The sequence below is a fragment of the Capsicum annuum genome, chromosome 12 (assembly GCF_002878395.1).
Source record: "Capsicum annuum cultivar UCD-10X-F1 chromosome 12, UCD10Xv1.1, whole genome shotgun sequence".
Classification (NCBI taxonomy): domain Eukaryota; kingdom Viridiplantae; phylum Streptophyta; class Magnoliopsida; order Solanales; family Solanaceae; genus Capsicum; species Capsicum annuum.
The window spans coordinates 97,736,447-97,760,217 of NC_061122.1; the positions used below are offsets into that span (position 1 = coordinate 97,736,447).

Genomic DNA, 23,771 nt, shown 5'->3' on the forward strand with positions numbered 1-23,771 from the left:
TTGGATTAGTAGAAGATTCTCAATGATTGAGTTAGATATTTGACAAATATAATGATTAGTTATAACCTAATCTAAGCTTTTAGAATTAACTACATGCATGTTGGTATTAGTTTAAGTTACTTTTTTGTGAAGAGGCACTATATTGTCTCTTCATAGGTTGCAAGTTCTTTGAGATAATTTGGTAGACACTTAATTTGATCTTTAGAATCTTTTTAGATTATTACTGCTAATTAATTAAGTTGATAGGGGAAAAAGGAGCTTCTTCTCTTCTTTGCATGATGAAATATGACTTCGTAACTGATGTATCTTAATTGAAAATTAGTGGCTTCAGTAGATATTTTTATCAGATATATATGTTTAGGAATTCTTCTTATGATAGTTTTGCACAAGTTACTCCATAGTGTTTTGTTACAAATTTAGTTAAGTCCATAGGATAGTTTTTTGTATGTTTTGTAGTTTACTTTTGGAACATTGATAAATTTTGTGTTAGTGATTTGACTTTAGTATTTGTATTCTTATGATGGTTGATTAGTAATTAAATTTGATGAGATGATTAAGTCCTAAGTTGATGCTTCAAATGCTGATTTGTATTCTCAGTTGCAGAATGAGCGACACAAAAATAAGAGGATGAGAAAGGAATTGGACTTATTGATGAAGCATGTATACAAGAAATCATCTTCAAATGATGAATGCCCATCTCAAGAAAACAACCAAGCTTATGAGGATGAAAGTGATGATGACTCGATGACATGAATGAAAGTGATTCTAATCCTGATAACGTGGATGAAAGTGATTCTGACCCTGAGGGTTGATAGTTTTATTGAGGATTCAAGTTCGAAATGTTTTATTTTGAACCATTTAAGAATCATACATTATTGATGTGGATGTTATGAATTATGTTTTTTTGTTAACTGTAATGGTTTACTTAGACTTGTATTGAATGATATTTTTGATAATTATTGACAGTTTTGAATAGATTTTTGACTGATTGTGAAATGTTTCTAGTAATTTATGTGTGAATTATTACTTGGTAATTTCCATGGGGATGTACATGCTAACTTTCATGAAAATTTTCTTGAAAAAATTTATTCTTGTGGATTTACTTGGGACATTTCATACGAATTTTCTTGCGAAATAGTTTCATAAATATCCACAAGAAATTTTCTTTTGTTAATTAGGAATTTTCACCTCTAAACTTTCTTCGGATTGACTTGAGAATCTTCGTGGGGAATAATTTATGAATTTTTTTATGGAAATTTGCAGGTAAAATCCTTATTGTAGACGTTTTAAGGTTGAGGAGGTCAAAGAGGCTATTCGTAGGATGCGGAGGGGAAGGGCGACGGGGCCTGACGAGATTCCGGTAAATTTTTGGAAGTTTGTAGGTGGGGCAGGTTTAAGGTGGTTGACTAATTTATTTACATTTTCAAGGCAATGAGAATTCCTGAGGCTTGGAGGTGGAGTATGATGATTCCGTTTTATAAAAACAAGGGTGACATTTAGAGTTGCAACAACTATAGGGGTATCAAGCTGTTGAGTCATACTATGAAGATTTGGGAAAGGGTGGTTGAGTGGAGATTGAGGAGGATCGTGTCCATTTCAGAGATCAATTTCGTTTTATGCTTGGTCACTCGACGACAGAAGCAATCCACCTGGTGAGGTGATTGGTGGAGCAGTATAGGGAAAGGAAAAGGGATTTGCACTTGGTGTTCATCGACCTGGAGAAGGCGTATGATAAAGTCCCTAGGGATATTTTTTGGAGATGCTTAAATGTGAGAGAGGTCCCGATAGCATACATCATAGTTATTAAGGACATATACGATGGAGAAAAGACTCAGGTGAAAATGTCAAAGAAGAGGGAAGGGGGGACTCAGAGCATTTTTTGGTTGAGACAGGGTTGCATCAGGGTTCGACTCTTAGTTTGTTCCTATTTGCGTTGGTGATGGACATGTTGACACAGAGTATTCAAGGGGATGTGCCTTGGTGTATGTTATTTGCAGATGATGTCGTGCTGATTGATGAGATGCGGGGGGGATGAATGATAAATTGGAGGTTTGGAGGTAAACCCTTGAATCTAAGGGGTTTAGGTTGAGTAGGTCCAAGACGGAGTATATGGAATGCAAGTTTAGTGACTTGAGGTAGAAAGATGATATGGTGGTGAGGTTGGACTCCTATAATGTTTGTAAGGGATAGTTTTAAGTATCTTGGGTCTATGATTCAGGGGAATGGCGAGATCGATGAGGATGTCTCTAACCGTATTGGAGCAGGTTGGCTGAAGTGGAGGCTCGCCTCGGGAGTATTGTGTGATAAGAAGGTTCCCCTTAAGCTTAAATACAAATTCTATAGAGTGACAGTCCGTCCAGCCATGTTGTATGGAGCAGAGAGTTGGCCAGTCAAGAACTCCCACATTCAAAAAGTGAAGGTGGCGGAAATAAGAATGTTGCGTTGGATGTGTTGACTTACTAGAGAGGATAGAGTTAGGAATGAGATTATCCAGAAAAAGGTGGGAGTGGCTTCAGTGGAGGACAAGATACGCGAAGGAAGGCTGAGATGGTTTGGGCATGTGATGAGGAGGGGCACGAATGCCCCAGTTTGTAGGTGCGAGAGGCTAGCGTTGGATGGCTTCAGGGGGAGGAGAGGTAGGCCATAGAAATACTGGAGAGAAATGATTAGACATGACATGGAGCAACTTCATCTTATCGAGGATATGACCCTAGATAGGAAGGTGTGGAGGTCGCGGATAAGGGTGGAAGGCTAGGATGAGTGTGTGGGTTATAGCTAGTAGTTTGAAGAGCCCATGTATAGCCAGATTAGGAATCCTAGGACTGTGTCCATAGGTAGGAGCCCTTAGTCGGGAGGGTTTGGGGGTGGTGGGTGCCTTTGGTCTGTGAGTGTATGTTACTACTAGGTGGTTGTCCTATTCCAGATGTCCTTTTCCTAACTCTTATTTCATATGGTGCTTATTTATCCTATTTCGTATTATTTTGATTTCTATTTTATTATGTCTTATTCCTTATTTATGTTATGCCATACATCCTACTTCATGTTTCATTACACTCCTTTTTACTATCCTTTATCTTGGGCCGGGGGTCTATCGGAAATAGCCTCTCTACTTCATCGAAGGTAGCGGTATGGACTGCGTACATTTTACCCTCCCCAGACCCCACTTTATGGGAATACACTGGGTTTGTTATTGTTGTTGTTGTTGCAAGTAAAATCCTTTTTTTATGAAATTTTACCAAACAATTCATGCAAAATGTTGATAGTTAATCATAAATAAATTCGCAAATAACTTACCTGCGGATTTATTTCTGTAACTAAATTACCTAGGGTTTTTATAAATCTGCAGGTAATAATTACCTACGAAGCTATTTCCTTTGAAGGTTAATTGGTAAGAAAATTCGCAGGTAAACAAATTACTTGGGGATTTTACCGCATTATCCCTATGAAAATCCCCAGATAATAAGCATTTTTCTTGTAGTGAAATGCGTAAGGATTTGAAATCATTTATTACAATTTGTCAGATATGTCAACAAATGAAAGGCACAAACTTACATCCAGCAGGTTTATTGCAGCCTTTTCTTGTACCAAGTCTTTAAGGACATTGCAATGGATTTTTTCACCTGCCTTCCTAGTTCCAAAGTGAAGACTACTCTCCTTACCATGGTGGATGATCACTTGATCATATATGGCCACTTCATTTCGTTACCTTTTACTCTCTCTACTCAACTGGTAGTTAACGCATTCGTCGTGGGTGTAATTCACCTTCACGGTCCTCATCGCACTATTTTCACTGATTGTGACCCATGATTACTCCATCTTTTAGAAGGAAATAAATTATTTGTAGGGGTCGACATTAACTATGAGTACTGCATATCATTCCCAAATCGATGGATGGTCTGAGGCCCTAAATAAGTATCTTGAATAATATCTCAGCTATTATGTTTCTGATGCTCGAACCATGAAGTAGGTCATAATGCTTGCTACCTTGGGCTGAATTCTGGTACAGTTAATACTTTTTACCAAACATCGGCGGGAATAACACCCTTCAAATCGGGCAAATTGGCCAAAAAGTCTCTTTTGAAAACTATTTTGTGGTTTATTAAAAAGTTGTGAAAAATTTGCTAAATACCCTTTTTAATCCACATCACCACAAATTTATCCAACTCAACAAATTCACCCACTATTTTTAATACTACACTTTAACCCAATATTTCAACTTAACAAATTCATACCCAAGTTTTTAATAATACACTTCAACCCACTCCATCATTCACCATTATAAAATATCTAGGTTTCCAAAAATATAAAAAAATAAATCCAAAAGCTAAAAATAGAAGGTGGTTCTTTTCCTCCAAAAAAAGCTCTGATTCCGGCGTCCTTTCCGGCGTTATTTTTCATCAATCAGCTCTAAATCAGTCCACAAACCTCATAAGCTCATCCATTGCATCCATTTTACCCCATTAGTTTGTTATCTTCTCAAACACTCTTTCCACCATTGTTAAAAAGCTTTAAATCAGTCACATCAGTTAAAAACTCTTTAGAAGTACATTACAATAACTGAGGCGACTACAAGTTCATTTCTCTATTCCATAAACCCAATGGCCATTGATTAGAAGCAATATTTTCATTTTCAAGTTTCTGTACGGATATCTGCGCAGTCATCGGCCCATCATCATCATTCATCGACCGTGCATACATCCCGACATAGACCCTAAGCTTAATCCACCGTCTACCAAAGGTTAATTCTAGGATGTCTGTTGCAGAATTTGTTCTGGTTGTAGGTGATTTCATAGAAGAATGGGTGAATACTCCCAGAGGTTAGAAATGGAGATCTTTTACCAAGGTGACACTGCCCATTGCTTTCGCCACAACAGTTCATACGATGAATTGGTTGCAAATGTAAAACAGAGCGGGGATCTAGATTGCACATCGAGCAACGTGGTGATTAGTTATCTAATGCATTCAAGGGAAAAGGTGAATCCTACGATCATAAATAATGATGCACGTGTGTCCCTCTACATGATGGATGTCGATGCAGATGACTTTAGGCTTGTTTTAAGGATAAATGTAGTCGACAGGTCCTTTGAAGGACCAATGAATTCATCACCGTCCCTACCTCAGTTCCCGACAGTCGACGATAATTTGGATGATTATGAGAGCGATGGCGATCATCCCATGAATATGGAAGATGACTGTGTGCATATGGAAGACGTTTCATCAGACTCACAACATGTAGAAGAAGACTGTAGAATGGGATCCCAACCAGTACATTCCTTCTCTGATGGAATCAATTTCTATCGTGATCAAATATTTACCGACAAAAAATAGCTCAAAATGCTACTAGACGGAGCAGCGGTGAGGCAGTCTTTTGATTATCGTATGGAGAAGAGTTGCACCAAATTGTTGAAGGCGAAATGCATATCTCCTGGTTGTGGCTGGTTGTTGCGGGCAAGGAAGTATGAAACCTCAGACATATTTCAAATATACAAGTATGTCGGGGAGCACATGTGCGGTGTTGAACACGTCACCCGCAAGAACAAGAAAATGTCATCCAAATTAATTGCTTCACTATGCGTAAATTATTTTCAGGATGGTAAGGGTCCATGCATAAGTGAAATTCAAAGGATTGTGCTCAAGGAGTTGCATTGCCACGCAAGATACTTGATGTGTTGGAAAGGAAGTGTAATTGTGAAGAACATCATTTGCGGGATACCGGAGCATGGATATGCTTGTTTGCTGATTTTTTCCCACATGGTGGAGTTGTTGAATCCAGGGTCTTCCTACTCTATCATGGTAAACCAAATTGATGGATCGTTAGTTTACTACTTCTTAGCATTTGGAGCTTGCATACGGGGATATGCCCACATGAGAAAGGTAATTGTCGTCGATGGCACATATTTGTATAGAAAGTATGAGGGCGTGTTGTTGAGTACAGTTGCACTGGAAACCGAAAATCACATCTTTCTAATTGCCTTTTGTGTCATCGATAAAGAAAACGATGCTTCTTGGACCTTCTTCTTCCAGAAGTTGAAGTCTATCGTAGAAGATGAACCAGATCTCTGTGTCATCTCCGACAGGCACATTAGTATTGCCAATGCCTTTTCCCGGGTATACAGTCGTGCACTTCACAGACTTTGCATGAGGTACCTCACTGAAAATATCTTTGTAAAACAACACTGTGGAGAAAATCTTTATCTATTCTACGCCGTGAAAAAGGCATATTCCTTTGATGAGTTTAGCGAGAATTTTGAGAAATTGAATTATAATTGCCCCGAGGCAGCACATGTCCTTGAAAATATGCTTGGTTTTGAAAATAGAGTAAAGCACACTTCCTGGGTAATAGGTACGATGTGATGACCACAAACATCGCTGAGTCTCTCAACTCGGTTTTGATGGATGAACGGGAGTACCCCGTGTCATACATATTCAATTCAATTGCTAAAAAATTTGGTAAAATGTTTAGGGAGCAGTATGCCTATGTCGATGGTAAAGAGAACATATTTATTCCTTGTGCGGAAAAGATCCTAAGGGATAACAAGAGTGCGAGTGATTCCTTGTATATGACTAATCCTTCTCGACCAGTACACGCTGTTTAGAAATGATGTTACTGCCAAGGTCAATCTCTTGGAGAGGAGTTGTTCTTGTCGGAAATTTGACTTGGTGAAAATACTGTGTGAACATGCGATGGCAACTTTGCGAGCAAAGTATGGAGATGGTGTAGGTTATGGAAACTCCATCTATGAGTACTCTTCGCCAATTTATAAAGCTGCAAGTTACCTCCTCGCATACTCAGAAGCAATTAACGTTGTCCCTCTAGAGGTCGAATGGAATGTGCCAAAGGAATTGCAAAACACTAAAATTTCTCTACCCCTCTACGATCCCAAACTCGGAAGGAAGAAAGTCAAACGCACTAAGGGCATCGGTGAGACATTCAATTCTAAAAAGAGGAATAGGTGTTCAATATGTAAAAAATCTGGGCACAAAATAACCACGTGTAGCATGGCCAACAAATCATAGATAGGCCTTATTTTGCTTCAATTGTAAAGCTGTTGTTTTGGGGTATAAATATGCATTTCAGTAGAATTTAACATTCAGTTGTTATCAACTTAAAGCTTTGTCTATGATAGACTACATACATTCTATAGTATATCTTTAACTCGATCTATTAAATAATATATATTTGTTATATGATTAATCATCAAACATGCTATGTAGGTATTTATACCGCCATATCTTTCTATAGATACATTGAATCATTATTTCTTGTTCCCAATTAATTAAAAGTTGCAAACACGTCTGTTCTCAAGAAAAACCGCTGGTATACGCAAACCAAACATTTTCTATTTATACACACGTCGACTGACCATTGGTTGGATATATAAAAGTATTTCATCTATAAGTCTATAAGTACAGTCCCTATTTCTACGTAACCCTTCACTTGTCCCTAAACCCAAAACATCAGAAACCCTCTTCTTCCTCTCCAAAACATCATAAATCATGCCTGGTCGCAGAATTGCCCTTCGCCCAATCAGACGTGTTCCCCCTCGTCACTATGATTTGCTTCTACTTAGAAATGATTTTGACCAGCTATTCTACAGCCTGGGAGAAGACCGCCATTACTTAGAGTGTGAGCTCCAACGAATTGCTTGTTTCTTCCTAGCAATTCTGGAGCGTCTTGGAATGGACAGCAACGACTACATCACCCCCCATCATACCCATAATTTAGTTTACTATTTTTTTTGTTCATGTTGTTAAGTTTTTGTTGGTTTGTTCATTGTTGAAGAAGCTTTCTCAGTAGGACTTTGTTAGAAAAAAGCTTCTTCCATTTTCTCCATTTTGTTGTAAATTTTATCAAGTAATGCAATGAACAAGTTTAATGTAAGTTTCAATTTCACTTTAATGAACAATTTCAGTTTGAACATTCTGTTTACCACATTTGTTATGATTCATTTTTCTTTCTTGTGGCGATTATTCTTTTATACAAACACGAATTTCAAATATGTATGTCTCGTTCAATTAACAGTACTGTAGTTTGACTTTATTAATTTCAAGTTTCTGTAAAAAGTGATATATAGTCTATCATGAATCATATACTCCGTCATTCATCGACCTTGTATGGTAGTCGATCGTAGATAATGTGAGCCGATGCGTCACTGGTTAAATTAAAATAGACAATAAAATATTTTGGGACTGGTGGAACCAAATAATTAAATTAAAATGATTTAAACAGAATAACATATTTTGGGACTGGTGGGATGAAATAATTAAATTAAAAATGATTTAAACAGACAATAACATATTTTGGTACTGATGGAACAAAATAATTAAAATAAAGATGATTTAAATAGACAATTACGTATTTTGAGGCTGATGGAACAAAATAATTAAATTAAAAATAATTTAAACAGATAATAACATATTTTAAGACCGGTGGAACAATTAAAATAAATAGATAATCTTGAGGATCCATCGATTAGTCTGGTCTATAAACTGGTGGTGACACTTAATAGACTGTAGTAGATCATGGCTTATGTCAGCCATCGATTAGACTGGTCGACCATAGACTTACACCTTTAGATGTGAATCGATTGATATCCTAAGTATGCGTAGACCACATTGATCGATGTGCACTGCTATAGACCATCACTTGGATGTAGTTAAAAAAATGAATAAATAAATTAAAAATAAATGTAGTGTTGATTTCTACATATGTGAGTGAGTGTAAATAAGACACACAATCATATTAGAGCTTGTACAAAGTGAATTAAGGAGTGTGTGGATGGGCACTGGTTGACTGTTCAATGTGCTAAGAGTAATATTTCTCAAAGCACAAATATGTATTAAGGATATATATTGTATTTGATGACTACACATTCCACATACTCCTTCCATTACCACCCCTAAATCAAAATAGTGTGTGGAATAGATAGTGGTTGAACAATCATCATCCTCAATACAATATATATCCTTAATACATACTTGTGCTTTGACAAACACTACTCTTAGCATATTGAACATTCAACCACTACCAATCCACACATTCCTTAATTCACATTGTACAAGCTCTAATATGATTGTGTGTCTTGTTTACATTCACTCACATGTGTAAAAATCAACACTATATTTATTTTTAATTTATTTATACATTTTTCAAATACATCCAAGTGACGGTCTATGGCAGTGCACATCGATCAACGTGGTCTACGCATACTTAGGATATCAATCGATGCATATCTAAAGGTGTAATTCTACGGTTGATCAGTCTAATCGATGGCTGACATAATCCATGATCTACGACAGTCTATTAAGTATCACCACCAGTTCAAAAAATAAAATTACTGCTCCAATAGTAATAAATGGGTACTTTTATAATCCATCAGTGTCAACACTTCATTTTTACTTCATATATAAGGTCGGTCATCCCTCATTATTTTATTTCATTCGTTTTGTTTTGTTTTTAAAAATTCTACAATGTCTCAAGCCTCTCAAACATCCAATTTTAAAAATACTCTAATTTGTCATTGGGGAATGCGGCTGCCCTGAGAACATCACGTACGGACTCAAATTCAGGTCGCAAATTTTATAATTGTGCAATTGCAAAGGTAAGCGGTGTGTGTCTTTTTTATGAAGTTATGTTAGTCGTTATGTAATTATTATTTTTTCTAGGATAATGGTGCATGCTCATTTTTTAAATAGCTTGATGAGCTATCACCTCCAAATAGTCCATCAACGTTGAGTCTGGGACCCGAGACATCAAATTTTCAAGGCTTGGCAAAATTTAATCTACTACAAAGGCTCTAACAATGCGAAAAAAATAAAGATTTTCTCATGACTTTATTCAAAGAATCCGAAGAACAGAGGGATCACTTTAAAGTGTTGCTACATGACACTAAAATGGAGAGGGATCAATTAAAACAAAAATTGATTTTGGCCGAAGAAAGGGAGAATGGCCTAAAAATAATGTTATATGCTATAATGCTAGCATTCGTTCTTTGGAAAGGTGTAACATGGATGTAGTGATATTGAATAAATAATAATACTTCTATTTTTCTATAATGTTAATACTATTTTTGATAGAATCATGGTCGATCAAACAACACGTCGACTTAAAACCGACCAGGATGGTAATGATAGACCATGCAAGCAGTATATGAAAGATTATGTATGCATTCTATGACATCAACCATACACTGCACCAACTATGACAACACCCTGCATATTCAAATGGCAATGCCACTAATCAGTTTGATAGAGACAGATTCAGTGCAGAATCATAACCACTACCATAAAACAAAATAATGTTTCTAATAAAAAAATATTTGTTCGATCCTAACTACCGATCATTCAATGACACATTAACAATATTAGCATTCAAATGTCTTTTTTCCTGTCTTCCTCATTAACACAAATACTACTATTGATTTGACCTACGATATCCATGACCAAATCTTTTTGGTCAGCTTCAGCTCTTTTTTCTGAGTAACTTTGGCTTTTTCTTCATGGTTGCCTTCTTCTCCTTCTATTTCAGCATCTGCAGCAGCTGGTACTTCTTCGGCTGGTGCTTTCTCACCTTCTTCTGTTTCTTTCTCAACATCTGCTGTTGTTTCTTTTTCAGGTTCTTCTTCTGCTTCTACTGTTGCTTCTTTTGGACTTTCTTCAGCTGGTGATTCTTCACCTTCTTCTCCTTTTTTTTCTCAACATCTACTGTTGCTTCTTTTTCAGTTTCTTCTGTTTCTGATGCAGCTACTCCTTTTGGACTTTCTTCTTGGCACATATCTTCTTCTTTATCCTTTTTTTCTTCTTCTTTTTCCTCTCCCGCCACAACAGAGACCAACTCATCCATTTTGCTTTTTTTTTCTCCTTTTTCATTCCTCTCTGATTCACAAAGGTCCACATTCACTGTATCATCATATTACAAAGTGTTTCTGATATTTAAAGCTAAAAATTCATTAACAACATTAATTATTGATTGAATGAAGTTACCTTGCTCGTGTTGTCGCTCATCTTGTTCCTTTTTCTTTAGTTTTTTCTCTCTGATATAGACAGTAATATCCAACACCGCTTCCTCGAGCTCAGCAACATGCTTATAAAGATCTCCGAGGGATGAGGTACCCGCTGCATCTTTAGAGGTGCTCGGAGTATCATCATCACCAATGCGTATTCAATGGGGTTACCGCCCAAATCCCCGTCATCATTACTGTCCTCATTTAAAATAAGTACAGTCATCCCTTCTAACTCTTTCTTTAAGCCATCAAGGACGTTATTCTTCACCTCATCCATATATGGCTAAAAGAAAATCATGTAATCCATCTTCGTCTCATGAAGAGTAGGGATGATGTACGGTTACACGTTCTACAAAATATCAATTAACAATTACATAACATTCAATACAACAGTAGTATGATTATTGGATAATAAAAAATGAGTTCATACCTTGGTAATTTTTCCTTTGTACTTAAATGGGTCACCTTCGATTATCTGGTCACTTTTTGTAGTATGCCATCTGAGGATGCGGGGAATGGGAAAGGGCCCATCCGTTGATTTTCCAGCAAATTTTCCAAGATGAAGAAAGGCCTCGTAGATTCAAACCTGTAAGCAGTACATCAGTGCAAAAAGAACTCAAAGTTTATTACATAGTATAAATAAAACAAGAATTTATGATAAACTCACTAAAGGGTTTATGGTAGATACCATGAATGCCCAGGGAAATCTGAATAAAGCATAGAATGTCTTCTTCTTCTCATCATATATTTCCCTCTGCTTCTTCAGGTTACTTTTCTTCTTTAGATAGTCCAGGGTTAGTTGAAATGTCTCTTTCCCCCAGGATAATTCTCGAAGAAACTCAAAGAATCGACTATTCGAATCAGTTTTATGTCCACAACCTTCGTCAAATCTTTTGCAAGCAACATGGTGTGCAAGAACCACAGTAAACAATACTTAAACTTTTGGTTCTCATTCATCTTATTCCTTCTGATCAGGTGTAGCAAGTTGGCCGCCGTAATGTTTTTGTTTTTAGTCACCTTAAAGCAAAAATTATGCCCCATTGCTAACGCCCTCTTCATTTTTTATTCACTGGGGTATGATGAGCAGTTCAGCCTCGTGATCAAACAAAACTCTTTCAAGCCAAAACATGCAGGCTTGTTGTTAACGCAGAACCACATCTCGTGACGTATCTTATCGTTCTTGATGCGTCGCAACAACATATAATGGACCAACTTCCCATTGAACTTGAGATGTTCCGGCAGGTTTCTCAGGTGTCTAAAACAGGACCGCTTGAATCTTTTCTTCAACTCTTGATCGACAAGAACTTGCTGGAAATTTTGATAAACATTCATTCTAGATCTAACCGATATCTTTACCAAAAAAGATCCAACCTCATCCATTATCGTTCGAAGGTCATACCGCTCAACGAAAATGAACCTTGAAAGAGATGGCACGGACAAGGGATCATTATCCCCATCAGCACTGTATCTTCCACTATCTTCGCTCTCTTCACTGTCACCACTAGAACTGTGCTTGGCAACATCTTTACTGGAATCGACGTAGTCGCTTATCTCCTTTAACTTCGAATCTAATTCAGACACCGACTCTTTATTTTTCTTCCTTTTTGAGACATTTCCAACTGCCTCAGCTTTTCTTTTTCTATTGCTACTAGCAGTATCAGAAATGGTACTGGCGTTGCGTTTAGAAATGATGTATTTTTACCCATTTTCAACACAATCTACACCTGCAGAACAAATATCCCATTTTCAGTTCATAGACCACAAGTCTATCAACAAAAATAACTCAATGCTCAAATGAAACCCCCTCCCCCCCCCCCCCCCCCCCCCCCCCCCCGGCTCCTCCAAAAAAATTAAGAAATACCCCACCAAAATCCAATATGCAGTATCAAAATCAAACTAGTGCACCTAATCAAACTAATTAGTTATTAATCTTTTAATTTCACTATTTTAGCCATCATATTTTAAATGAATTTTATACGTCTAAAAATTGATTTCAATCTAGGGAATTCTTATTTCATAGACCACGGGTTGATTTCATAAACCACGGGTCTACGAACAGAAACAGGTCACTGTTTGAATCAAAATGCCAAAATAACTCTTCCACCATCAAACAGTTCACTACACACTTCAATAACTGAACCAAAATCCATCATGCAGTATCAAAACACAACAATTTCTAAAAATCATACTAGTGCACCTAATCAAATTAATTAGCTATTAATCTTTCAATTTTTACTATTTCAGCAACCATATTTTTAAAGAATTTCATACGCCTAAAAATTGATTTCAATCTAGGGTATTCTGATTGCATAGACCACGGGTCGATTTCATAGACCACGGGTCGATTTCATAGACCACGGATCTACGAACAGAAACAGATCGTTGTTCGAATCAAAATGCCAAAATAACTCTTCAAATAACGATTATCCCACTATTCAACACTTTTTTGCTAAACAAAATCGGAACTAAACCAAAACTCCTTAATCAACCAAATTCGAAAAAAAATTAAATTTCCTACATCACTACGAATCGATTAGCAAAGAAACTCATTTACATGGATCTAGAAATGATCGCAACTTGATTTTAACTAACCTTACGATGCAATAACGATCCCTTAGCTGCTGGAGAAGAAGAAACGAAAATGGCAATTTTGGGATGAAGGTTTCTTAAGTTGGAGTTGAGAGAATAGAAGAGGAGAGAGAGAGGGGTTTTTTTTTTGGATATTGAAATAAGTGTAGGGTGTTAGTGTAGTATATTAAATTTATAAAGTTCTAAAAATGATGAAATGGTCCCTTGGTCCACCTGTGGCCCCACTTTTTTAACCTTTTCCAAGTTTTTATACTATAATCCTAAAAATTAAATCAAAAATAATTTTAGTGGGTAAATGGCAAAATAGTTTTGGAAGTGGGTATTCTTGCCTATTTTTCCCCTTTAAAGCACTCTATGAGGGAGAACCTCCAACTGTAGCCCGATATATATTGGGGAGCACTTCTTGTGAATTGGTGAAAGCTTACTTAATACAACATGATGAAGTTTTAAAGTTTTTGAAAACTAATTTGACCAAAGCTCAAATAAGGAATAAGAAGTATGCAGTAAACATTGGACTGAGCTAATGTTTGCAGTGGGTGATTAGGTTTTCGTGAAGCTGAAACCATACCAATTACTTTTTGTATGGGTGCAAATGGGTCATAGGCCTCGGCGATGATACTTTGGTCCTTTTGAAGTCATCAAACGCCGCATACAAATTGGAATTTTCTACCAAGGCCAAAATACATCCTATATTTCATGTTTCAGTGCTTAAGCATTGCTTTGGTGAGCCTATCCAGCAAGTAACACCATTGCAACTCCAAGATTGTCCTAACTGGTCCAGGATGGATGACTTCAACCTTGGGGACAAGTTGAATTTTCAGGAGGGGTTTAATGTTGTGAACTCAGTTGATACATGTGCTACTCATGATAAGGATGATTCTACGAGAGATTTTCACATTGCCAAGCCACGTCCGAGTACTAGAAATGTAATTCCACCTAAAAGGTTGGACTGCTCCTTTTTGTCAGAAAGAAATTCACGTGGTCAAGGCTAACATCAGTTATGGAATTGTTTTATATGTGTGAACATGGATAGGAAGGGATAAGCAAGTTATTTCTGATTTGAATCTTCTTATCTCTTTCTTATGCCTTCAACCCCCTTCTAGACTTCTAATTTCTGATTTCAAATATATTTCGCTGAATCTGTATTTTGTTTCTTTAATTTCCTTTGTTGTGTATTATTATATTGTAACTGTATTCTGTAAGACCATATTAATAAATATCAGTGTTTATTTTGTGAAATTGTGATTTGTTGCAGCCACCCTGAATCCACGCAAATAATTGTCAGGTGATGAGGAAGACATCGTTTCACCCATAATCATCTTCATTGGAGCCTCATTCGTAACAATAAAATCTTTTTCACTAGTGTGCTTTTTGAAGTTTAAATTTGGGCTGCTGCTGCAGCTAAACTCATAATACTCATCCTCTGGAGGTGAAAATTGTAAATTACAACGGTCGACGTCGTGGGAACGATCGCAGTTATGGAACGTGACATTTTGGACGGAGGCTTTGTAACTACCGATCTTGCTACGCTTCACCATAAATTTAATATCGAGCATTATTTTCTGGTTTGATATGTCTTTTCTCAGCATGCACAAAGCCACTCGAACAATTTTCCAGAACTTCTTTCCAACCACTGACAAATTTTGATCCATCTTTCTTTTTCTCTCTATACAAAAAATTAAAATTTGTAGACTTGTTTGTTCGATCTATTTTGCAAGTGTACTTGTTGCTAATTGAATTGGTAAGGCAAAAAGTATATGAAGGGGTATATATAGTGGACCAGTTTAACGTTACAATGTTAAGTGAGCAGTTTAAGGACAAGGGCCATTGATATTTCGAATAAAACTTGAATATTTTATTGGCTCAATTATTAGTGGCGGAGCCGTGGAAGTGGTGATTTGTGCACTACAACTTTAGGTCATTGTCACTCCCAAATTTATGTGATTATTTCTGCTCCCGATTACATAATTTTCTTCTTTTAACACTTCAAAACATATGAACTCTTACCGATGGTTCTACCCAGTTTCATAATGGTTTAAAGGAACACCGTTATGGGGCAGCTAATATTCCTCCGTAATTTGTAGGACTCCATACAGATATACCTGAAATATTTGTCTTTTTATTTTGTCTTCGAAGCACGAGGTCTCCTCATTCTCTTTTTCTATCTTTGAGTCGCAAGTTCCTGCCTTGTTTTCCGATAAAGATTATCCGACTTTCAAGCTAATCCGTTGGTCACTCGAACAGCTTTATAGTCACTTCTCCTTGATTCTCTATGTCAAATCATCTTGTGACTTCAATCTAAAGTCACCTGTCCGTTATGCATACAGTCACGTGTATAAGTTATTTTTCCGCAATATAGTATTGTTTAATATTATTTAATTCTTTATGATTTTCTGTACCGTATTGTAGAATATTTTAGCCAATGTAGTTTTACATAATGATAATCGTGTATATATTTTGAAATGTAATTGCACAATAGACATTTTTTCTTATATGTATTTCTAGTCTTTCGAATTTCAAATCATCTCGGTATTACAGGGCACTAAAGTTTGGCTGGAAAAATGTGAGAAAAACTTTTTAATTAATATGTAGTTTAGAACAGTTTTTCAACAACGATAAGAGATATTCAGAAAATTCTCACCATATTCTTTAAAAACAAAAGCCACTGAACTCCACTTTATTTTGTACAGACTGAATAGACACGTAGGTACATGATTTCTAACTTCATCCAACCTATAGTGCCCTAGACTTCTAGTAATAAAGACTACTGATTTTACGCAATCATCCCGAGTTATACAGTTGGGATGGACGAGCAAAGATGCCAACCACCAACACACACACAAAAAAAATGACATTAGCTTTGAACTTGGTCGTTAAATTGTTCGCAACAAACAATTTCTTTTGTCAATGTTTAGCTTTCAGCTACGAAATTTTTCTGTCACCAAATCCTTCTTTTATTGTAGTAGTGGACGTTGAACACATATACAGTACTAATATTTACAACTTCCCAACAATCTTCATAATATTTCTTGTTTATATTATAGCATTGGGTATGTAGAATACCCCACAAAAGCAGAAAATCTAATAGTATTGCTTTTGTAAATGATAAAACCTGTATATATTGTTTGCAACATTATGAAGCAGAAAAGGAAGATTGGCGTCTCAAATTTCTGTAGAACTTGGAAATGAACTCATCAGCTGCCTCATCCACATGGTTATCCAGTTCTTCAACCTCATCTCTTACTGGAAACGGCGAGTCAGTAACCCTCAGCTGCCCCCCGAACCCACGCAAATAATTATCAGGCGATGAGGATGACATCGTTTCAACCTTAATCATCTCCAATGTTTTCATTACTGCCGCATTCATCATGATAACATCTTCTTCCCTAGTGTGCTTTTTGAAGTTTAAATTTGGGCTGCTACTGCAGCTAAACTCATAATATTCATCTTGTGGAGGAGGGAATGGTAAATTACTACGGTCGACATCGTGGGAGCGATTGCGGTTATGTTTATGGATGTGGTGGAAGTGGAACATGAGATTTTGGATGGCGGCTTTGTAACTACCGATTTTTCTGCGCTTCATCATTAATTTTATATCGAGCATTATTTTCTGCTTCGATATGCCTTTTCTCAACATGCACAAAGCCACTTGAACTATCTTCCAGAACTTCTTTCCTACCACTGCCAAATTTTGATCCATGTTTCTTTCTTTCTCTCTCTCTATATGCATAAAATAAAATAAAATTTGTCGACTTGTTTGTTCGATCTCTTTTTATTTTTTTTTTGTCGCTGCTAATTGTATTGGCAAGGCAAAAGTATGTGAAGGGGTATATATAGTGGACCACTTTTAATGTTACTATGATTAACCACTAGAGTTGACATGGTGGTTCAGCATCATGTTACTTAAGCAAGAGGTTGGAGGTTTGATTTTCGTCTCTGGCGAATGAAGCAAATTTTATGACTAATTTTCTACCGCTTAGTGCGCTGACAAAAAAATAAAGAATTAATCTCATATTTACCGGCTACGAGAATACGTTTGAAAAATTAAAAAAAAAACGTTACTATGATTAAGTGAGCAGTTTAAGGAAAGGGTGCAAATGATATGTCGAATAAAAATTGAATATTTAATTGATTCAATTATTAGTGGTGGAGCCTTGGAAGTGGTGATTTGTGCACTACAGCTTTAAGTCACTGTCACTCCCAAATTTGTGTGATAGTTTTTCCAAATAGTTCACATGAAAATCAATTTTTTGGTAACATCCCAATTATATTAAAGTCTTTCTTTTACTGCACCCCATTCAACAATTTTCCTCGTTAATACTTCAAACCATATGAATTATAATAAAAGTCGTTACTAACTTGATTTTCAAATAATTGATATATACTACCAGAATATGCCTCTCTCTCCTCCGAATTGAATTATCTATCACACGTAGAGATATATAAGTCAATTTTTCAGGTTAAAGTCGAAAGATGATAAATCTTTCGATACTTAAATAGAACAGAATAAAATATCACAAGATGAACATTTTCTTTGTTATCTAAAAATATTTAACAGTACATCTAAATATAATCAATGTCTCGGTAATATAAAGTTGCATATTACAAAAATAGATTTTTCTCAGCTAAAATTGCATTATGGTCTTTTGGACTGATCTTGTGGCATGTAAAATTGATAATAAATATGTGGTAATTAAGTATCAGTACAGACTTAATTATTTGTTTCGTGTTCAAAATTTACAAATAAAGTTGCATTTAATAGTTATTTTTTTATGTAAGTTTAAATTAGTCATGAATTCTAAGTACATATCGAATATCAAATAGAAAATAAATTTTAAAACAAGGGTCAAGTAGGCTCAAACATTCAAGACTGCTCCATGAAATGATATTTATTGTTAATTAAGTCCCCCATAAAATAATCTATCCAGGTTTGTCTAATTCGTGTGGAGGATATTTTCTAGATTTAATATATGTCGTGACTCTACTATATTCAACAAAGGGAAGCAATTAAATAAATTATATATATTGTAACAAAATGTTACTACGCTATTGCAACTTTTGTTTGGGTACATTTGTCTTTTCCCAGCTTCTAGATGGGTTAAAGAGCGGGTCTCTGTAGTTCCAAAACCCTAGCAGCTGTTTGATTGCAAGTTTACTTAACAAGGTAGGTTTTCCATGACACGTGTCCCTTCCTTTTCAAAGGAAAACGTTTATTATTTGTGGGGGTGCACAATCATGAGAACCTACTTATTCTTTTCTTTTTCTTTTTCTTTTTCTTTATTATATTCTCTTTCTACAGATTTTTCATAATTTTACAGAGGCCCCATATCCAAAGACTGTCGTTCACGAATAATTTACTACCATATTGTATTATCTTCATACAAACAAATTATAGAACTTTCAGATATTTTTTAATATTTTTTTTTTTACACATTTCTTTTGTATGTATCTTAAAATTACTATATTTATATTTTCTTTTTCTATTATATAGAAAAGTGAATTGGAGACGACCAAGGTTAAAATTGTCATTTCATAAATACTCTAGAATATTACTTTCTTATATAATCTTAAAAGTTGATCATAAATTTTAAAATGACAATATAGCCAAATATCTTTCCAAAAATATCAAGTGTATCTTAATGATGTGATATTTAAGGTGGGCCTCATATTTTTCAAGCATAATTTTTTTAAAAATATGTTTTGTATATTAATAATTAATTTATTTTAATGAGATATTATCTAAATTTAAAAAAAAAAAATTGGATTTGAAATTTTCACTTTTATTTTATTAGAATAGAAATATTTAGAAAAAAAATGTAACTATCCTATCGTATGCTTAGAAAACTTTCATAAAAAATATAAAATTTAATTCTAAACAAACCCGTATAAAATATTTATATGATTTGAGATAAAGTTTGTGCACAAATTAGATCAACTTGATTTTTTTTAATCGCTTCGAATCAATTTAGATGATATTATTCAGATGATTAAAAATTTAATTTGATTTACAAATTCAATTCTAGAATATTACGGTACATCTATTTGGATATACTTGAATGTGTTTATAATCCGAACAAACTTAAAAAAGTGAAATATATACTACGTGATGACAATGATTTTTCCATTATCAATCATACATCTTAGGTCTCAATTCAAATAATATATTTTTTTTTATCAGTTCTAAAAAAGAATTTTATTTTCGATTTCTTTTAATGATTTATTCTTTTCGTAAGATGTATCCATTAATTTATGTGATTGTTAAATACTTTGTAGTAATATTCATTAATTGTTTTTCTTTGTTCTTGTATCTTTTATTTCCATATATCTCATTAACATATTCAATTTTACTGATATTCATAGTTTGGGGGTGATTAAATGGTAGTTGATTAAATACTTTGCTATAATATTCTTTAGTTTTTTCTCTTGGTTTTTGTAAGTTTTCTATATTATTTTTAAGATATTCTAAATATTCTATATCTTTTGTTTTAAAATATTCAATTAAATTTTTTTTATAAGGTTTTCTGTTAATCTTATTTCTTCCATTTCTTGTCTACAATATTTTAGATATTCGTAGTTTGTCATTTTATTCTTCTAAAGTAAATGTATAATAATCTATTCTATTTGTACTATATTTAATATCTTGTTTGAGGTTATTAATACTACTAACTATTTTTTCTTGTTCTCTTCTTAATGAATTTTTTAAACTATCTAAACTTTTATCTTTGCTTTTTTCTAAATTTTTCAAGTTTTCGTCTATCCATTTTTAATTTTTCTATTAGATTTTCAATTATTTCTCTAATTTTTTTTCTATAATTAATTTCTTTATGTAGGTCTTCTTGGTTTTCTCTAATTTTCTTAATATATTCTGATATTTTTAATCTGTATAATATCCATATGAATCTAAATAATATTGATGTTTATAATATATGCTTAAATTTTCTATACTTTTTAATAATTTTTCCTCTTCATAATCTTGTAATTTTTCCCATATTATTTTCTTTAGTCTATAATTTCTATATCTCTAAGTATATATAAAACAAATATTTTAATATCATATGTCATTTTGGCTTGATTAAATGCATTTTCATAATACTTACTAGTTGTTTGTTTTAGTCTAAATAATTCTTGCATATTTTCATTAAGAAATTCTATATATTTTATATCTTTAGTTTCCATATATTTGTCTAAATTTATTTATTTATTTCTTTTTACTAGTTGTATGTTTCTCATATCTTTTTTCCCAAATTTTAGATATATGTAATTTATCATGGTTGATGTGTACGTAAGTATTTGTAGGAGTAGTTAGGTAGGTATGGTATGTAATTTACTCTAGTCTTATAATCTTTTCCAAATATTTTTTTCTAATATGATTTTTCTTATATCTGTTATTTCTATATCCTTAAGCACATACAAAATAAGTATTTTAAATTTATCTACCATTTCGTCAGATAAATAATTATTCATTTTTCATAAAATGTTATTATCAAAATATTCCTTCCAATCATATACATAATAAAATATGATCATTTTAGATTACAATATACTAAATTATTCTTAAATAACATGTTCATCGGTCACTATTAACATGGTAATCTAGATACTTTTCCCTTAAACAGCGCCTCTACTCTGGCTACTCCCCACCATGACTTCTTGCCTCATTGGTTTCACCTTTAGGATGGCATAGTTCTTAGGGATTTTTCTCCATTTTAACTTTGCTAATAAACTTCTTAACATGTTATTCTTCGAATAATTCTTCTATAAAGTAACTAACATGAATTTATTTTATCATATCATGATTGTTAGGAATTTATGAATTTAGCTATTCATAACTGTAAATGAATATACCTGTTCTGGTAGGTTTGATAATTCTAAGTTTTGTTCCTCTTTAGATTTTTCTATTGAAATATACCTTTTTTTTTAATAAATAAGCAAAATATTTGTTGTAGACAAGAGAGAGTTTTTTGCTTCAACGCATGAAGGCTTATCCTTCAGCTGAGCAAATGCTCGTTTATTTATAAGCTGAAGTTGTAAACTTTACATGCATGTGTCTACTTCTAAAAGACTAAAAAATACTTAATAATTAGTGTACAAAAAATGTCAAAAAGGCTAGGCTATAGGCTATAGCTATCCTAACTTTTATGCTAAAAAAGTCTTCATCTTAAACTACTAAAAGACAAAAAATTATTAATATCTAAGACTTTCTTTTTACAATTTACGTAAAGAAAATTGTGAAAGTTACCTACTTGTCTCTTTCATAATTTAATAGCTTGTCTTTTTTATCTATTTCTTCCTTGTATCTGCTTTAGTTACCTTCTTTATTTTCTTGTCAGTGTAGCATCACATCTAGAATAAAGTTGTGCTTGCCACTACATCTGCTGCATATGTGGTCTTTGTATTTTTGGCCAAATTTTTTACAAAATTGATCCATAGCTTCTTCTGAAATAATTCTCTTTCTGATAGATCTCGTGAACGGTTGTTCTTCTGGTCTGAGGAGTGTTAATCCCCATTTCCTAAATTCTACCATGTCATGGTCTCTAACTTCATTGCAAGTTGAATAAATCAGTGCTTGATTCCTTGAATTATATATTCAAACTGGTTTTTTATTTGAATAATTATTAAGTAACTCTGATAATATATTACTTATTCCAATAACTCTTTTGTTGCGGTAAAATTCTAGTATCTGTGTTTTTGATATCTCGTTCTATTCACATATTTCTTCCGGAATAATATAATCTCTAGTCATACCCATTTTGACCACATTGATAGTCTGTTTAATTTCATCAAATAACAATTCTGCTGGTGCGGAATAAAATCGAACATAGAATAATTGTTCGTTTGTAATTCTCTTGTAAGTCATAAATTCTTTGTAAATTTTTGGGATTCCTGCTAACTCTTCTCCATTGGGTTTGTAAACCGTAGATAATAATCCATAATAGTAACATGATTTAATAAAATTTGAGTTTGTTCCTAGTAGGGCAATAAGTTTATTGTAATTTTGGCATTTCTGGGTAATATATCCTTTTTGTTGTGCGGCTAGCTCTTCACTTTGAATAGGTTTGGTATTTAATATGGTTTGTATGGTGTATATGTTATCAATGTATTTACGAGAAACATAGTTGTATATCTGTTTTTCTTGATTAAGTGATTCAGAATATGTATATATCTGAGGAGGTGCAAATGATTCTAAATTTTGTATATTTGGTGTATATGGTTTTGAAAATATTTGGCTAAGGTTATAATTCCTTTTCTTTGGTATTTCACATCTATTTTGAGTGACTATATTTTTTCCTTTAGATATTCCTGCATCTGTAATTGAAGTTTCGTCAGTAATTTGAGTTTTAAGGTGTTTCTCATCGTCACCTTCTAGGTCTAGTTGTTTAATGTGCTCTTCCTGCACAATATCTTATTTTTTATAGTGCTCGACCTGCACTTTTATATTTGTAACTTCAGTAGTTAGTGTAATAACTCGTTCTTGTAATAACTTCATTTGTTTAAACATTTAGAGCAATAAATCAGTCTGGGTATCTTTGGTATCAGCCTCTTTCATTGGTAAATCAGTTTGAGTATCTTTGTCTTGATAAGTAATCTGCAATGGTATTTTTGTTAGTATTGATTACTTCAATTGTAAATGTAAAATTCAATATATTTAATACTAGTCTCCGAATTTTCTTTGTCGTAATTGAGTTTTATATTTTTCTTGTTAGCCACCATCGTACCTGTGTATTATCCGTTCTAACAATAAACTTGTTATATACGATATATGGTTCAAATGCTATTAAACATTTATATAAAGAACATAATTCTTTTCTATTTTATTTCTGTTTCGTTAAACGTTTCTGAATAATATCTACAGTTATGTTCTAATTTTTCTTCTTCATATCTATATTTGAGTAATCCTCCATAACTATATTCACTTGCATCAACTTCTACTATATATATAAATTTTTTATTTTCATCTGGAAATTGTAATTTTGGTAATTCTTTATAAAGTAATTTTATTTTCTGTACCTGTTTTTTGTCTTCATCATTATAGCTATATTCTACATCCTTTTTAAATTTTTTCTGTAATGATTTTAAGTTTTCTGCTAATTTTTGAATATATTCTCTTACTTGATTTACTAATTCTAAAAATGATTGTAATTTCTTTTTTGTATCTAATTCTTCTTCTGAATTTATTAT

At 33.8% G+C, this 23,771-nt stretch overlaps 2 protein-coding genes across 2 annotated transcripts; both read right to left on the minus strand.

The window, feature by feature from the left end:
• Window positions 1-10,427: 10,427 nt before the first annotated feature.
• Window positions 10,428-11,280, minus strand: LOC124889641 (rho GTPase-activating protein gacV-like). Its single transcript, XM_047401612.1, has 4 exons — window positions 11,175-11,280; window positions 10,984-11,121; window positions 10,759-10,899; window positions 10,428-10,684 (listed from the first exon to the last, which is right to left on the minus strand). The coding sequence occupies exons 1-4, from the start codon at window positions 11,278-11,280 to the stop codon at window positions 10,428-10,430; spliced, it is 642 nt and encodes a 213-aa protein (XP_047257568.1).
• Window positions 11,281-15,425: 4,145 nt separating this feature from the next.
• LOC107849569 lies at window positions 15,426-17,402 on the minus strand. The gene is made up of 2 exons (XM_016694126.2): window positions 16,705-17,402; window positions 15,426-15,900 (listed from the first exon to the last, which is right to left on the minus strand). Exon 1 carries the CDS (start codon window positions 17,320-17,322, stop codon window positions 16,726-16,728), a length of 597 nt encoding a protein of 198 aa, XP_016549612.1. The 5' UTR covers window positions 17,323-17,402; the 3' UTR covers window positions 15,426-15,900; window positions 16,705-16,725.
• Between the last annotated feature and the right edge of the window lie 6,369 nt (window positions 17,403-23,771).

Coding starts and splice junctions, on each gene's coding strand:
- LOC124889641 (XM_047401612.1), bottom strand. CDS start 11,280: ATGGATGAGGTGAAGAATAACGTCCTTGATGGCTTAAAGAAAGAGTTA. Junction 11,122..11,174: donor TGATGACGGGGATTTGGGCG/GTAACCCCATTG, acceptor GCACCTCTAAAG/ATGCAGCGGGTACCTCATCC. Junction 10,685..10,758: donor AGATATGTGCCAAGAAGAAA/GTCCAAAAGGAG, acceptor GAGAAAAAAAAG/GAGAAGAAGGTGAAGAATCA.
- LOC107849569 (XM_016694126.2), bottom strand. CDS start 17,322: ATGCATATAGAGAGAGAGAAAGAAAGAAACATGGATCAAAATTTGGCA.